This window comes from Notamacropus eugenii, chromosome 6 (assembly GCF_028372415.1).
Source record: "Notamacropus eugenii isolate mMacEug1 chromosome 6, mMacEug1.pri_v2, whole genome shotgun sequence".
In the NCBI taxonomy this organism is placed as follows: Eukaryota; Metazoa; Chordata; class Mammalia; order Diprotodontia; family Macropodidae; genus Notamacropus; species Notamacropus eugenii.
In genome coordinates this window covers 77,562,705-77,579,277 of record NC_092877.1, presented here as the reverse complement: position 1 = coordinate 77,579,277, position 16,573 = coordinate 77,562,705, and the positions used below count along the sequence as shown (strand labels likewise).

General features: G+C 39.0%; 1 protein-coding gene across 4 annotated transcripts in view; it reads left to right on the top strand.

Moving 5' to 3' along the window:
- Positions 1–16,573, top strand: part of CCDC149 (coiled-coil domain containing 149) — a 145,827-nt gene that overhangs the window by 117,579 nt on the left and 11,675 nt on the right. For all 4 annotated transcript variants that reach the window (XM_072620383.1, XM_072620384.1, XM_072620382.1 and 1 more), the window contains one exon: positions 15,336–15,452. In XM_072620383.1, the coding sequence (XP_072476484.1) occupies positions 15,336–15,452 (117 nt within the window). The remainder of the gene's footprint in view (positions 1–15,335; positions 15,453–16,573) is intronic.

The window sequence follows — 16,573 nt, the reverse complement described above, 5'->3', positions numbered from 1 at the left end:
GACCACCGCCAACTAGTTCCCTTTTAGCCTCTTAAGCAACTTATATTTATCATTCCGCCTCTCCTTTTCCCTGCTCTCAAAGTCATGCGTATTTTTAGTTCCTTAACCTTTCTCCACCAACCAATCTCTCCTACCCCTTAATCATATCTGTTGTTTTCCTCTAATGCATGATAACTCCATCCATATCCTCCTGCGAGGTACATAGGGTGAGCAGGCATGGATAGGCTATCTGCCTTGTTGGTGAGAGTGTTCACACTAATGAGACCTTAGATCCATCAAAGTAACTGAAAAAATGATCCATTTCTTTAACCAGTAAGTAACAGATAATAATAATAAGTTTTCTTACTCTGACTCCAGATAGTTTCATCAGATTGCCTGGGGATAGGGAGGGGGAGCAGTGATACATAATTGGAAATTTCCAATAAAAACTTCTCAAGCTCTGTGTCAAAATATATAGCATGGCTCATTCAAAGTGAGGGCTCTCTTGAGAGGTAAATAGTCCACTTTGAAGAACCTTTTGTATCATCTGTGGTGGCTTTAAAAAAAATTCTATTGTTTTAATCCAACCCTGCAAGCTTATCATTCATCCAGAGAAAAAGTTAAATCCTTCTCACTGTTTATGCTTTGTTGCTGTGATATTTTTTCCCAAAAAGATTCCCATTGTTTTGCAACATATACAAAAGATTGAAGTTGAAGAAATAAATGCTGAGGGTTTGTTTTTTTCCTTTTCCGGCACTTTTCTGTTTGAGTTAGACAACAGATTAATATTTATAAAATAACAATTGTCTCTTTCCTTTTTTCTGCTGCCTGAAGGCCTGAGCTACAATGTTTCAGTGGGATTCAGGAGTAGGTTCTGTTTGAAATGTCTTTTGATAGCTAATTGTTTTAGCAATAAGTGATATCTTTGCATGTAAATAAATACAAATGTGTTATCTGGACAGTCTTGTGTCCATCGGATTAAGATATTCAGTTGAATTAAAGGGTCTCAAGGGAACTGGCCTCTCTTTGCCTCTCTTTATAGAGCCAAATATTCAGTAGTAAAACTGGACATGAGGCACTTGGCCAAATGAATTTACCCTTTGTTTGGCCACGTTTGTCTTTAACACCAGCCTTAATGAAAGCAATGGGAGAGAGGAAGGGGAGTGAGGGGGGAAATTCTCTTCAAATTTTCAAAATTATGTGCTGACAATGGTATTACCTTCTGTTATACAGTGATGAAAAGAGAAATACCAAGGTATCGTAGTTCTCCAGCCACTAGGAAAGGAGGAAGAAATTTCCTCCCTTCCTCATGTAGGTCATTCTGTTCTGTTGAGTGATATTTCCATTTGTGTCCATTTTAACCTACTAAATTGCAATGCAAGGATTTTTGGTTTTTCAAGTGAGAGGTAAGTTAGAAGATTCTAGCCACTGATCTCTCCCCTCCCAGGGGTTTTCAGAGACTTGTATGTTGTTTCTGATGCTGAAATCAGTACCTGCTACAAACCAGTCATGCAGTAGTATCTACACATATCTACCTTGTGAACATCATGTGATACAGTAGCCAAAAGAAAGTTAATTTGATCTGACCATATCAATAGAACCATGGCATCCTGGGCAAGACCTTGCTCTGGATAGACAATGTTCATTCAGTTCTAGACATTATATTTAAGAAAAGATATTGACACATATGGAAATGTTGAGAGAATAATAGAAAATATAAATTAAGTGCTACATTGTGTATTAAGTTATGAGTTCAGAGAAGAGATATATTAGTGTAAATTGGAACAGTTGGAAATGTTTCATGGTGGAAGCAGGGAATGAATTAGGTTTTAAAAAATGAGTAGAATTTGACCAGGCAAAGATCGAAAGCTAAAACAATGTAATCATTATATTGAGGCAATATGGTACAATGGAAAGAGCCCTAGACTAGGAGTTGGGAGATAAGGATTCTAATCCATATTTGAATCCATATTTGGTCACTGACTAGCTGAGTAATCTTGGGCAAGTCCCTTGACATCTCCAAGCCTCAGTTTCCTCATCTATAAAATGGGAGAGTTGAATGTAGATGAATTCTAAGGAACCTTCTAGTAAATTTAAGTTGATTATCCTAGCATCCTGTGTTTCTAGATGCTGTTGACCACTACCTAGCCAGGACATTTTGCTTCATCTCTTTGATTTCAAATCAGGGGAGTAGGATGAATAGGGAAATGCATGATGTCTCAAGTCTTTACAAGCTCCAAAACTATGAATCTCTTCTGAGACCATGGATTAAAGTTATTAAATATCCTTTCCTCTACCCTCCCTATCCTCCTCCATTGGTTAAATTTGATCATAGAATTTGGACAACATATCTTTGGGAAGAAATAGTTCCTTCTCCTTGTTCCACACCCCCCCCCCCCAACAAATAATTTAGCTCTTACTCTTTTCTGCTCAAAATAAAATGGAGTTGATTTTTTTTTCCATCTTGGATACAAAGAAGACCCACTTAACAAGTTTGACAAGATGGCAGACCCCATGTAGAAAAAGAATCTGGATATTCTGAATTTTTTTTCTCTTTAGAGAAGAGGTGGTAGCATGGTATAATAAAAACAGAGTAGGATGGTAAATGAAAAGCTGACTTTGGGGCTAAAGAGACCTGAATTCAAATTCTACCTCTGATATATACTTGCTCTGTAACCCTGGGCAAGACCCCTAACCTCTCAGTGCCTTAGGCAGCTCTTAAGAGCCTAAATGGTAGAAGTCATACCAACCTGCGTTGATAGAGGGAGTTTCCTCATCTGAGGTTCCCTATGCCATGAAAATCCCAGGTCCAGTCCACATCCCTTTCTTTGGAAAGCCCATCCTTTCTCTTCTATCCCCATCAAGAGATAGTTTGATAATCTGCTGAAGAAACAATAGACCAGGCCTGAAAGAAAAACTCTGCTTCTCCATTAGGTGTAACCCTTGAAAGACAGAACTCCCTTGATTTCTTCCCTTGGTCTTTTTTTAGTCTTGTGTTACAGGTGGGTGGCACTTTAGGACCTGCAGTATCAAGTATACTGAGTATGTCCTTGGGATAAAAATCCACTGGAGACAAAAATAAAATATTCTGGTGGTAGTAGAGCCTGTTTGAGGACTTCTTGTAAGGCTAATTCTGTCACATCATTGCTTCATTGGAAACATCAGCCTGGGGACAAAAAATATTGGGGTTTTAGGGTTTTTTTGTTATTTTCATTTTTGTTTTTGTAAATCCTAAATAACCTGAATGGAAGAGCACAGGGAAACTCATGCCATGGTGCAGCAGCTATGGGACCATATTATCAAGCCTCCACCCTCTGAACTCAGTGTCAGTGCATGCAAAGAAATGGAGAAGCAAAGCAGAAAAGATGATTCCCCAGGCATTGGTTGGACAGATTTATTTTTTAATAAAAATATTGAATGTTTGACTAATAATTAAGGTAGTGAATTTAAATTGCCACTTTTAAAACCTCTGTCTCCTTTTAAAGTGGATAAACTAGTAGAATGCCCATTTATATGTATTGGGTGGTAGCCCATATGCAGAAAGTGTCAATGCAGAAAGTGAACCTGAGCTAGAAAAAAAGTGATTCCTGCTCAGATTTCTAGATCCAGTTCAAATGATCCCTGCTTTGTTCAGCCAATTTGGTGACCATCTCTGGACACTCCTATTCCCTCCAGGAACTGATTGCCTACAGCACGTAGTGTTTTCTGGTAGAACATTTTACCAGCATTTTAGTTATTTGTGTAGGAACTATATCTCCTCCATCCCAACTCCTCCTGCCCTCCCATGAGAAGGTAAATTTTCTCCCTGGGGGCGAAAAAAAATAGTCTTGTTTCCTGTTGTATCCCTCTTACAGACTTAGCATGGTGCCATGCTTAAGTGAATGTTCCTTAAATATTTGTTAACAGTTTTGAAAGAAGGCTACTAGCAATGGAATTTCAAAGGGACCTGACTTGATAATTGTCCCTCTAAACAAAATGTAAAAACCTACTGTAAAGAGCTTGAGAATTCACAAGTTGAGAAAAAGAATCTCAGAGGATATTTCGTCCAACCCATGCCTGTCTATGAATCCCTTCCAGGATCTCTCTGACAAGTGATTAGCTACTCTCCTATTGAACTGTTCTAGTGACAAGGGACATGACATTACTGGATGCTTCTCATGCAAGTTTGGTCCAACCCTAAGTGTTAGGAGGTTTTCTTTGTATGGTAGCAAAAGCTGGCTCTTTGCAAAGCATGATCATTGCTCCTACTCCTGCCCTCAAGGGCCAAGCCTCCCCAAAAAAGCCTACCCCCTTCCATATTATAGCTCTTCAAATGATTGTGAAAACAGGCACTTCGTGCCTTTTAAGCATTCTCTTTCCCCAACTAAGGGCAGCTAGGTTGTGCAATGGATAGAGCACCAATGCAGGAGTCAGGAGGACCTGAGTTCAAATCTCAGCTCAGACACTTGACACTCACTAGCTGTGTGACCTCAGGCAAGTCACTTAACCCCAGTTGCCTCATCCTGGGTCATCTCCAGTCATCCTGATGAATATCTGGTCACTGGATTCAGATGGCTCTGAAGGAGAAGTAAGGCTGATGACCTGCACAGCCCTCCCTCACTCAAAACAAAGTCAAGTGCAAGTCATGTCATCATTTCTCTGATGGCATGATCTTCTTCGGCAACGAAGGATGAACACACCCTTCCCCAACTAAAGCATTCCAAGTTCTTTCAACTGTCCTCTTATGGTCTAGTCTCCAATCCTTGACTTATCTGGTTTCCTTCTTTTCTCCTATTACCATTTGTCATTATGATATCCAGAACTGAAAATAATATCATAGTGGTATTCAGAACGGGGATTAATAAAGCAGACTTATCATATCCCTTGTTCTAAGCACTATACTTGTGTTATTTTCACATGAAAGCATACATCTCTTTTCCTATTATAGTAAGGTTAGTTTCACTATCGTTGAACAACTTTTTTTTAAAACAAGGATAGGACTTTGTACTCTGAATAACTATTACTACACTACCACCACCACTACTGCTACTACTACTACTACTACTACCACTACTGCTACTACTACTACTGCTACTACTACTACTACCTACTAATACTACTAACTACTACTATTAATACTACTAACTACTACTACTACTTCTACTACTACTACTGACAAGAATAGTTATCTATGTAGCACTTTAAGGATTGCAGAGTCCTTTGCATAGATTATCTTATTTAATCCTCACAACAATACTATATATTAATAACTTCATTTTATAGACTATGGAACCCAAGAAACCAACTCATGGTTTTTGCTGTTGTTCAATCAATTCAGTTGTGTTCCACTCACCTTGACCTAATTTTTTTTACAAAGAAAAAACTTGGCCTGGTTTACCATTTCCTTCCCCTATAGATTAAGATAAACAGAAGTTAAGTGTCTTGCCCCGGGTCACACAACTACTAAGTATCTGAGGTCAGATTTGAATTCAGGTCATCCTGACTCCAGGCCCAGCTCTTTGTCCACTGAGTCACCTAGTCACCTCATAACTCATAGTCATACAGCTATAAAATCTCAAATTTAAGATTGAATCCTACATCTCTCCTGATGCTACATTTCATATGATCGTGACCATTTTTCTAGCCTGAGACCTTTATTAGATTCTTAATCCTGCTGTCTAGGCTATAAACTGTCCCTCCTGACTTTGTATCATCTGCAGATCTGGTAAGCATGCCACCAATCTTTTCAAGTCATTGACAAAAGTCATTTTATGTAGTGCTATAACTATTAAATGGTACAGGGCAAAAGAGAGATCCACAGGGCACTCTATTAAAACCTTTCCAATACGTCATTGGTCCATTAGCTGCTATTTTGTAGCTTTTGGAGAGCTGTTCACATTCAACTAATTGTGAACATTCCTGACTCTACAGTTATCTAGCCCATATCTCTCCATTATGAGTCATCCACAAGGAGAGCTTTGGAGTTGGAGTCTGTCAAATGTCTTGATGAAATAGAGGCAAATTTATCCACAGCTTCCTCCTGATTTACCATGCTAGTAACCCTGTCAAAAAAGGAAATGAGGTTCATAAGATCAAAGATTGAGGGTTGAAAGGGACCTTAACGGTCCTTGAGTATAACTCATTAATTTTACTCGTGGAGACACCAAGGTCTAGAAAGATTAAGTAGCTCCAACAAAGTCACACCAGGTAGTAACCTAGGTTCTCTGATTCCAAAGTCAGGGTTCTTCTCATTCTCTGTGCCACCAGGATGTTCTTAATAAACCTTTTCTGGCTTTTAGCAATTACTACTTACTAGCTTTCTCAATCTTACAAAGTGTTCCTTTAATAATACATTCTGGAATCTTCCCAGGAATCAAAGCCAAGCTTACTGGCCTATAGTCTGAGGATTCTAACCTTTTCACTTTTTGAAAAACAGGTTAACATTTTCCCTTCTCCAGGCCCTGTGGCACCTCACTCATTCTCCAGTTTTTAAAGGTCACTGACAAAGGCTCAGCAGTCACATCTGCCATTTCTTTCAGTAACCTGGGATGTTATTCATTGGACCTGGTAACTTGAACTCATTGAAGACAGCTAGGTGTTCCCTTACCATATTTTCTCTACCTATCTTGGACTTTAGTTCCCTGTAACCATTTTTGCTAACATTTTAATCTGAAGAGCCTTGGTAGGAAATTCAGAAAACAAAATAAGAGTGGAATAATTTTGTCTCTTTTCTTTCATTCATTATTACCAACCCATGCACTTCAAGCGTGGATTACTCCCTGCATTGGTCTTTTACCTGCTTCCAGCATAGTTTTTAAAAGCCCTTTTTGCATTGATTACCAACCTCAGTTTCTTCTGGGCTTCAGTGGTCCTGACACTATTCTTGTGTTTTTTTAGAGAGACTACTACCTACCTTTGTTTCCATCTTTTACGTATGTCTTCTAAAAATCTAAGCTGTTTGCTGTGTTCATTGTGGATTCACACTTTTTATATAGCTCTGCCTTTTCTTTTCTGTTGAAATCATTTGGGTCTATAGCTTCAGAATTTAATTCTTGAGAGTTGAAGAATCTGCCTTTTATTGGAAATTACAAAATACAGGAACTAGGTTTTCTCTCTTTTTCCCAAGGCTTTTATTAAGCCTTGTGTATGATGTCAAAGACAACCACAATCTGAGACTTTGGATGGCATTAGATGATCTTGGACAAAGTACTTCCACTCAGTGAGATTTGGTTTCCCCACCTATAAAAGAGGAGCTTGAACTACTTCCTATAGATGTTCTCCAAGGTCTGTTTCAGCTGTCTTGTCATGATTCTTGATTGGTACATATAGAAATCAAGCATTCATCTATCCATCTATCTGTATTTGTGGCACAACACATAGGTATATTCACAGTGAGGGGAAATCTGATGCCATATATGCTTGAATTTGCATGTATTACAATATATACATATGAATCAAATTTATTTATGCACAAACATTATCATTCTACTTACTCCTTTCTATTGGAGACATGAGTTTTTTGACTCTTATTCCACTAAGGACTGGATCAAACCTGAAAACAAATGGCCATCTGATTCCGTCTGTTTGGTTATCACAGACTTGCATTGGAGGCATTTACATGGCAGGATTTAAGTGCTTCTGACATCTTGCAGAGGAGAAATTAATCTTGGCAGTTTTAATTATGACCAAACTCTTAATGTAATGATTTCCTAGAAATAGAAATTTTACAAAGGTATATGGTTTTTGCCCTCTTAAATTAGTAGACTGATATTCATATTCAAATTCAGTAGAAAATGGGTGTTGGCTATATTGATAGGTTTAACAAAGGAATTTTTCTTAAGTCTAATCTCTCTTGGCTAGAGTCCCTTTCAGCCATGAGGAGCCAATAAAATTTTCCAGTGATACACTGGATACCTCTTTCAGCATTAGTCAGCAAAGTCATTCATTTATTCATTCAGTCTTTCATTTATATATTCATTGAACAAACATTTAAGTGCTTACTATGTGCATTTATTAAGAGCCCATATTAGGTTCTGGAAGCCATTTGAAAATTTTTTTCTGTTTCATTGGGAAGTCTGTTTCATTCAATCAGAATTCATCCCCCAGAGGCTAACATTCTGCTAATGAGTTTCTCCAAACTTAGCTAGACTGGTCTTGGATAGCAGACACATTCTGTTGCTAAGACCATATATAATTTTTCCAGTTTATCAGAACCTAAATAGCTTTTGTTTTCTGCTAGCCTAGCTTGAATCACCTTAATACCAAAATGAGACACCAGAGTGGTGGAAAGAGGAAATGGAAAGGTGGGTAAGACAGAGTCTTTGTCTTCAAAGAACTTAAAATTGAATAGGAAAACACAAGAAATTATACACAAATAAATATGCATATGAAAATTACATCTGAAGTACAGTGTGATATGAAATCAGATGAGAGAAAATCAATCAGTTAGGAAGTAGTTACTCTGTGCTAGGCATCATGCTATCATGGCACTAGAAATCACTGTTAGTAGTGAATATGTCATAGATCTGATAACATTTGGGCTAGCCATTGAAATAGGATTTCAACAAAGACACGAGCAAAGGTGCTAACAGGGGAGAGTACAGGATTATGGTCGACACCGCAGAGAGCAAGTAATGTTCAGTAAATGGTGAAGGTACAGTTTAGATGGAATGGAAAGCATTACATGAACAGGGGGTGGCATAAGATGACTCTGGGAAGGTGGGTTGGAATTGGATCCTAGAGAATCTTGAATGACTGGCTAAGGACTTTCCAGCTTAAACTTTATGTGGTAGATAGGCTTTGGGGAGTTGCTGAAGGTTTGTGGTATGCATTAGGAAAACTGTTCTCACTGTGATGCCTAGGGGCCTTGTAGCTCCCAGAAAGCTTTTAGGCAAGAAAATATTAGAATGACTTGGGGATTAAGAGTAATTGACCAAGTTAGTAGAAAACTCAAAAGAGTTTTTGGTTATGTGAATTCATAGACTTTAGAGCAGGAAGAACTTCCAAGATTGTCTAGTCAATCAGCTAAGCACTGAGGATGCAAAAAGAGACAAGACTGTTCCTGCCTTCAAGGAGCTTACAATGTAATGCGGGAAAACAACATGCAAACAAAAATATACAAAGCAAGCCATACATAGGATTATTAGGAAATAATTAAAAGAGAGAAAGCACTGGAGTTAATAGGTTTGGGGAGAGGCTTCCTGGAGAAGGTAGGATTATAGTTGGGACTTAAAGGATGTCAGGGAGGTCAGTCATTACAGCAAAGGAGACAGAGCTTTCCAGGAATAGGGGGAACAGCCAGAGAAAATGCTCAGAACCAAGAGATCTTGTTCCTGGAACAGACAGGAGGTCAGTGTCACTGGATCCAAGAGTACTTGTTGAAGGAGTAAGGTGCCCAACCCACTCATTTTTTTAGATGAGAAACCTTGGGCCTTGTATTGTGCAAATGGTAAATAACAAAGCTGGGTTATTGAGTGTTCCCTATATACAGGAAGTCATAGTCAATATTATAGGGATAAGGGCCAGGCAGAGGGTGTGGGTTTTGCAATAGCCTAACCCTGCTAAGGGTTAGAGTATCTCTACTTGTTTACATATGACTAAGTGTTAATCGGCATTATTTGAGGGATAAAGACTCAGCCTCAAGAACAGTTTCAGCCTTTGTGGAGAGAGACAAAAGAAATTGATCTTGAAGAGATCATAGCCTAATCTCATTTAACAATACTTGTCTTCTTTTTAACTGGTTGGGGTGCTCCCAGGCACATTGCTTTTAAGTAGGGACAATTGATTACGTTGGCAATTTGGTCAATTGTTAACTCTAATTTACAGGGGTAACTCATTTATAGAGCCCTTTAAAGTTTGAAAAACACTTCCCTCATGACAACCCTGTGAGGTAAGTAGTATTAGATAAGAAAATAGAAGCTTGGAAAGGCAAAATGTCCTAGAGCTGGCTAGAATAAACATGGAAGAAGAATCCCTTTGGGGAAACCTCATCATAGCATATTCTGGAAACTTCTGACGTCAACAGAGGTCAGTAACCACAACTGACATTGGTGCTTTGCATTTTACAGAGCTTTCCTCAAAATGAACCCCTTGAGGTAGATCATGCAGTATTATTGGCTCTGTTTTAGACATGAAAGAAATGAAGACTTAAAGAGGTAAAGAATTGCCATCAGGGACTTCTCTGGAGCCCTTGCTCTTGAGACAACATCTCATAAAACCTAAGGAGTGAGTGTGCTGAACGTCTTTAGGATGGCTATATGCAGAGCTGGGTAATCAGGAGGAGCTGTGGCAGTGGGGTAGCCCTCTGAGGATGCAGGAGAAAAGAGGCAGCCAGTGCACTGTGACCATTCCCCTCACTCACCCAAAGCAAGAACAAGCATTCAGATGGACAAAGCAGTCAATCTTGCTCATAACAATTCACATTACTACAGAGATTTAAGACTGGCAAAGCACTTTCCTCCTAAGAACCTTATGAAGTAGGTAAGGCAAGTAATTATTATCCCTATTTTACAGATGAGGAAACTGAGGCTCAGAGAAATGAAATGACCTAGCTAGCAAACAGCTGCAGCTTCCTGGTTCTTAATCTGATGTTCTTGTCATTACATTGTGTTCTGTCTCCCTCTGGAGTTGCCTTCACCTTCAGCCACCTGCCTTAGCAATCCATGAGTGTACGTGTGTCATGTACACATGTGTATATGTTCTTATTCATATTTCTGGACTGTGGATCCTTACTGCACCCTCTACTTGAGCATAGTGTGACAAGGCTTTTGCAGTTCTTTGATAATTTCCATTTGTCCCCTGGCTGTGGGGTTTCTCCTTAGGGATCTGTTAAAAGTGCAAGGAAAACTGATTGGGTTCATTCTGACCTTGAGTTGGTTGGCTTGGTAGTGGGATCAAAAGAAGTCCTCCAACCTTTCTCCTGATATTATCTGATTTCACCCAGATCACAACAGCCAAGTCAAACAAGCTACACAGCCAGCAAGCAGAATTATTATATTATATATGTTATTATTATTATATTAATGATATTTTCTGTTTGCCTCCTGACTGTGGGTTTTCTCCTTAGGGATCTGTTAAGAGTTCAAGGGAAACCTTGATTAATATGTATAATTGATTAATTAACCTTGATTAATATGTGTAATATATATAATAATGATTAGTATGTATAATAAAGATAATCCAATTAGTGGTTCCTTCAAGTCTAAAGGATGACCCCAGAAAAATGTCTGACAAGAAAAACATAACAAAAAACTGATGGGCCAATCACATAGCAAGAATGGACCATCCACATGTTCCTTTGGTATCCATTGAGTGTTAGGAGAATTCAAGGAGATCCCCTAACACACTGGTTGATGAATTCATTGGAGCGCATGGACACCAGTCACACAAGCAGGCCAGCAGGTATGGTTGGGTTGCAACTGCCCCATTGGAAAGAATACTCATCTTGGTGACGTCATCATTGGAATACTTGCAATCAATCAAACAACAATCATTTCTTACGCACTTGCTATGTGCCAGGACTGTGTTAGGCCCTGGAAATACAAATACAAAAAAAAAAAAAGAAGAAGAAGAAAGAAACAATTTCTAGTCACAAGGAATTTGCATTCTAATGGGGAACATAACCAGTTTGCATGTAAATTTGTACAAAATAAATTCAAAGTAGTTAAATACGAGGTAGTTTGAGAGGGAGGATATTAGTAGTTGAGATGACAAGTAAAGACTTCATGTGGAAAATGGTGCTTGAGTTGTTTCTTTAAGGAAGAAAGAGAAGTGATTGAAGGGAGATAATGGTAATGACGAATTGCATTTCTGGCATGGAGAAAAAGATAGTGCAAGGCACAGAGACAGAAGATGTCATGGTGGATCATGTGAGAGGAACAAAGAGAAGGCCAGGTTGTATGGACTGGCATGGAGGGGGAAAGGAAAGTTCAAGGAGGCTGAAAAGATAGATTGGGGCTAGATTTTAAAGAGTTTAAAAACTAACTGGAAGAATTTGTTTTATTCTAGAAGCCACAGGGAGCCACTAGCGTTGGTTAAATAGATGAGTGACAAGGTCAGCTCGGTGGAGCTGGTCCATGGGGTTTTATTGGCAAAGATACTGATTTACCATTTCTTCTCTAATGTGTCCTCATTTTATAGATGAAGAAGTGAAACAAATAGGGGTTAAGTGACTTGCCCAGGGACACATAGCTAGCAAATGTCCAAGGCTGGATTTAAATTCAGATCTTCCTGGCTGTAAGCTGAGTACTCTATCCATTATACCACCTAGCTACCCCTCACTTGACATATACCAGTGTACCAATACCAAACAGTTGTTCATTTGGAGCTGAAGCTCAAGGAAGAGACTAGGGCTAAATATTTAAATCTGTGAGACTTTTGTGGATCTGTGGAGATGAAACCTGGCAACAGCTTCTGCATGTGCTATGGTCACAACCAGTGAAGACCCAGAGTCTTTTCAACAAAGTCTTTGGCACTGACCAAATTGTTCAATATCAGAAATTGATATGATTGCATCATATTAATTTTTATCAGAGGTATTAATTAATTTGTTATTTAATAAAAAATGATTAATTTTAAAATTGTATCTGTTTTATCAGACATTAATATCTACTTTACCTTTGCAGCTGAAATTTTGTATGTGTTGCTCTTCCCATTAAACTGTGAGTTATTTGAGACTTTCTTCTCTATTTGTAGCTCCAAGGCTTAGTATAGTGCTTTGAATTTATAGTGAGCACTTCATAAATGCATTTTCATTCTCCATAAAGGTGATAATTAAGCCCATGGGAGCTAATAAGGTTAATGAGAAAGAATATATGTAGAGAAATAAGAGGAGAGGACCTTAGGAGAGAGAACCTTGGAGTATGTTAGAAGAAGTGATGTGTATGATGAACCAGGAAAAGAGATGGAGAAACAGTCAGGGAGGAAAGAGGGAAACCAGGAAAGAGAAGAAAGAGTAACAAAAAAAAAAAAAACTTAGAAGAAAGTATCTAGGAGGAGAAAGTGGTCAACAAGATCAAATGGAAGCAGACAGGCTGAGAAGAATAAGGATGCAGAAAAGGTCATCAGATTAAGCAATTAAGAAATTAGTGGTAGTTTTGAAAAGAGCAGTTTCAGTTAAGTGGGGAGGTCAGAAGCCAGATAGTAAAGGGTTGAGAGATGAGAGGAGACCAAGTAAAGGCAGAGGGTATAAACACCTTTTCCTAGGATTTTTTGCAAAAAAAGGGGATGGGTGATATAAAACAGCCGCTTGTGTGAGTGATCACTTCTACTGAAGGATTTTTAAGAATGGGGGACACTTGGGCATATTTGAAGGCTATAGAGAAGGAGCCAATAGATAGGCTAAGGAGAGGGTGGATGATTGAGGTTGCCATCTCATTGTCAGAGACTAGGGAAAAGGAGGCAGGAGTTGGGGATGATGTCGAGAGCGTTATGGGATGAGAATGGGATGAGATGATGAGAATGGGAGGAGAGGAAACTTAAGTTGAACAGGCTCAATTTTCTCAACTAAGAAGCAAGATTTTCAATTGAGAGAGGGAAAGGGAAGGAAGAAGCATGAGACTCTTAACAGGGAAAGAGAAGTTTGAGAATAGCTTTTGCAGGGAAAGAGATAGGGAATAAATTAGGTAGGAATAAAAAGATTGCCATGCTACAGTGAGGACCTTATGGATGGTATAGATTTATAATGTACAGCCTTCTCTAACTCAAGCAGCACATAAATAGGAGCCTCAGAGGTAAACGGAGGAATTCAGGGCAAGATATGAGCAGTAGTAGGACAAGGGGGTGAGGCAAAGGTGGGGAATTCAAGGACAGAGGATAGTGTAAAGTTGAAATTGATAGTCATTGTATCGAGACTGAGAGGGGAAAAGTAAAAGGTTCTGAGGGGTGGAGGGATTGGAGGTCTTGATGAAGGAGAAAAATTTAGGAGGAGTGAAAGATGGAATTTTAAGAAGAGATGGTAACTGCTAAGAGAAGAATGCAATAGTTTCTAATTGAGGAAGTGAAATACATGTGGATAATGGTAAGCTCCAGGGTGTGAGTATCCCCATGTGTGACTGAGGTGGAATGAAGGACTAGGTTATAGGATTTAAGAGGCTGACTAAGCTTGACACTAATGCCAGCACCCTCTTAGTTCAGGTTCAGTGTTGGAATGAGATGAAACGCTTCAATCACTGAACATTTAACAGTGTTAAAGGAGGAGATTTACTTTGCCCTAACACAGCAAGACTATGCAACCAGATCACAGTATCACTTATGTTCTCTAAAATCTAACATCTCCCTCATCTCCATCTTGAAATTCATCCGTTCAGTAAGTCATTGGAGTATGGTGACTTGTGTGATCTCAGGCACCCAAGAAGTCAGAGAGACTCCATCTCTAGGCAGCTGGGATTTTTTATGCATCCAGGTATCAGTGAGGACTACTGGATGAAAGAAGTGTGAGGGAAAGAGATCAAAGAGGAATGGAAGTCTATTCACTATGAAACAGGAGTTCCAGAGGACCCAGTGGAAAAGGTGGGAGAGAAATGAGGGAGAGTTGAGAAGGATGGGAATGAAAGAATGGGAGATGGAGATAGTAGTTTGATTCACAAGGACTGCAGTTGATTAATATAGGAATTGGTAAAGAAATTAGAGTGGAAGATTGTTAGTCATAACAGTAATAGTGACTGATGAATGGTGGAGTTCACAATTTCCAAGAGATGTGAGGGTGTTGTATTGTTCTGAGGCTCAGATGAGACACATGAGTATGTGGTAAAGCACTTTGCGAATCTTGAAACACTATGTCAATAGCAGTTATTTTTGTTGTTATCCATTTTATGCATGAGTAAACTGAGGCCTAAAGAACAAGTGACCTACTCCAGGTTAATAAGTGGCAGAAGCTGGATTTGAGCCTAGATCCACTGACTTTAAATCCAGTCGTATTCTTTCCCTTTATCTTTTTACAAGCTTTCGTAACTATCTCATTAATCCTCCCAGGAACCCTGGAATACAGGTAGGGCAAGTATGAACATCTTCATTTTACAGAGAAGTTCAGAGGGATTAAATGACTTTCCCAGATTATCCCATCTAGTCAGTGATGGAGCCACGACTTAGTCTCAGGCCTCTTCTGCTTTACGTAAATCCTACGGCTCTTTCCATGACTCCACACTGCCTTTTTCTAGAACTCCATGATGAGGTAGACATTTACGGCTAGCATACTTGTGTTCTTGTTGTACTTCTCTGGGACTTCAGGGTCAGTTCACTATACCATGTTTCCATCTTCAAATCCTAAATGAAAAATAAATTAAATTGTTCAGTCCAAGTAGCCAGTTGATTGTGTAGTTTTTAGTGCCATATCAGCTTTATCAATGTCCATTATTTGTTTCTCTCCTTTTTCATAATAGGAGGCAAGGATACCATAACTTTTAATGATACCAGTCTTCCAGTCATACAGAGGTCAAGATCCCCATTGCTGAAATTCATAGATCAGCGAGAAGAAAACAAAACCTATACTAAGGATGGTGAGTACCCACGCTGAATCCTACCTTCTCTGAACTGCTCTTGTAACTCATGGATTGTACCACTCATCTTGGTTGATATATCATCTTATGAAACCTAACGGTTTCACACATGTAAGTTATTGGGAACTAAATGGAATATAGTCAGGAGTGGAAGGAAGGTAGATAGCACTTTCTTGGTCTGGTTCCCTTCTTACATCTCTGACGCATCCTTCTGTCTCTTTTGCTGAGTTCTTTTCCCCTGAAATGTTTCCCCAAAGTTCTCTTCTTGACTCTCTGCTTAGTTTCCTGTCTTAGAGATCCCATTTGCTCCTACATCTTTGTTTTACCTTGGTGTGGATATTTCTAAATCTGTATTTCTATCTCAGGCCTCTCTCCGAACTTTAGCCCTTCATTTCTTGTCTTATAGATATCTGGGTATCCCATTTGGCCCATCAGACTTGTCCTCTTACATTTCCATTTCCACATCTCTCCCCTGAATCCAAAATATTTCCTCAAACGTTCTTCTTTTTGTCAGGGGCACCACTCCACCATTCTCAGTGTCACTTCTCTTGTACAAAGCCCTAATCTAATTGACCCCATCTTATAACTGCCAACCTTCCTATTTAAATTAATGACAATTTCCTTCAACAGAAATGCCCTCCCCACTTCCTCTTGATGAAATCTTCTCTTCCCTGAATGCCTTCAGTCCCAGTATGACCTCCACAAAGTCGTCCTTGTTTAGCCTCATTAGAAATGATCACCCTCTTAAATTCATGTAGTGTTTTACTTAGATGGCTTTGATTTTCTATGGCTTTGTAGTATAGTTCTTTGTTTACAGTGGCAACTACGGTAATAATGATAACATATAATGCTCTAAAGTTTACAAAACACATTCCTTTGTTATGACAGAAACTAGATAAGGTTGAAAGGACAAATAGTATTATCCTCATTTTACAGATGAGAAAACTGAGTCTCAGAGAGGTCAAATGACTTTTGCATAGTCTCACAACTAGTGTGAGAGCCTTGTTGGCCTGATTCTAGGTCTAGTTATCTCACTACCAGATCATACTATCATCACACGGCACTTTGTGTGTAACATGCATGCAATAAATGTTGAATAGATGGATGGGTGGATGGATGGA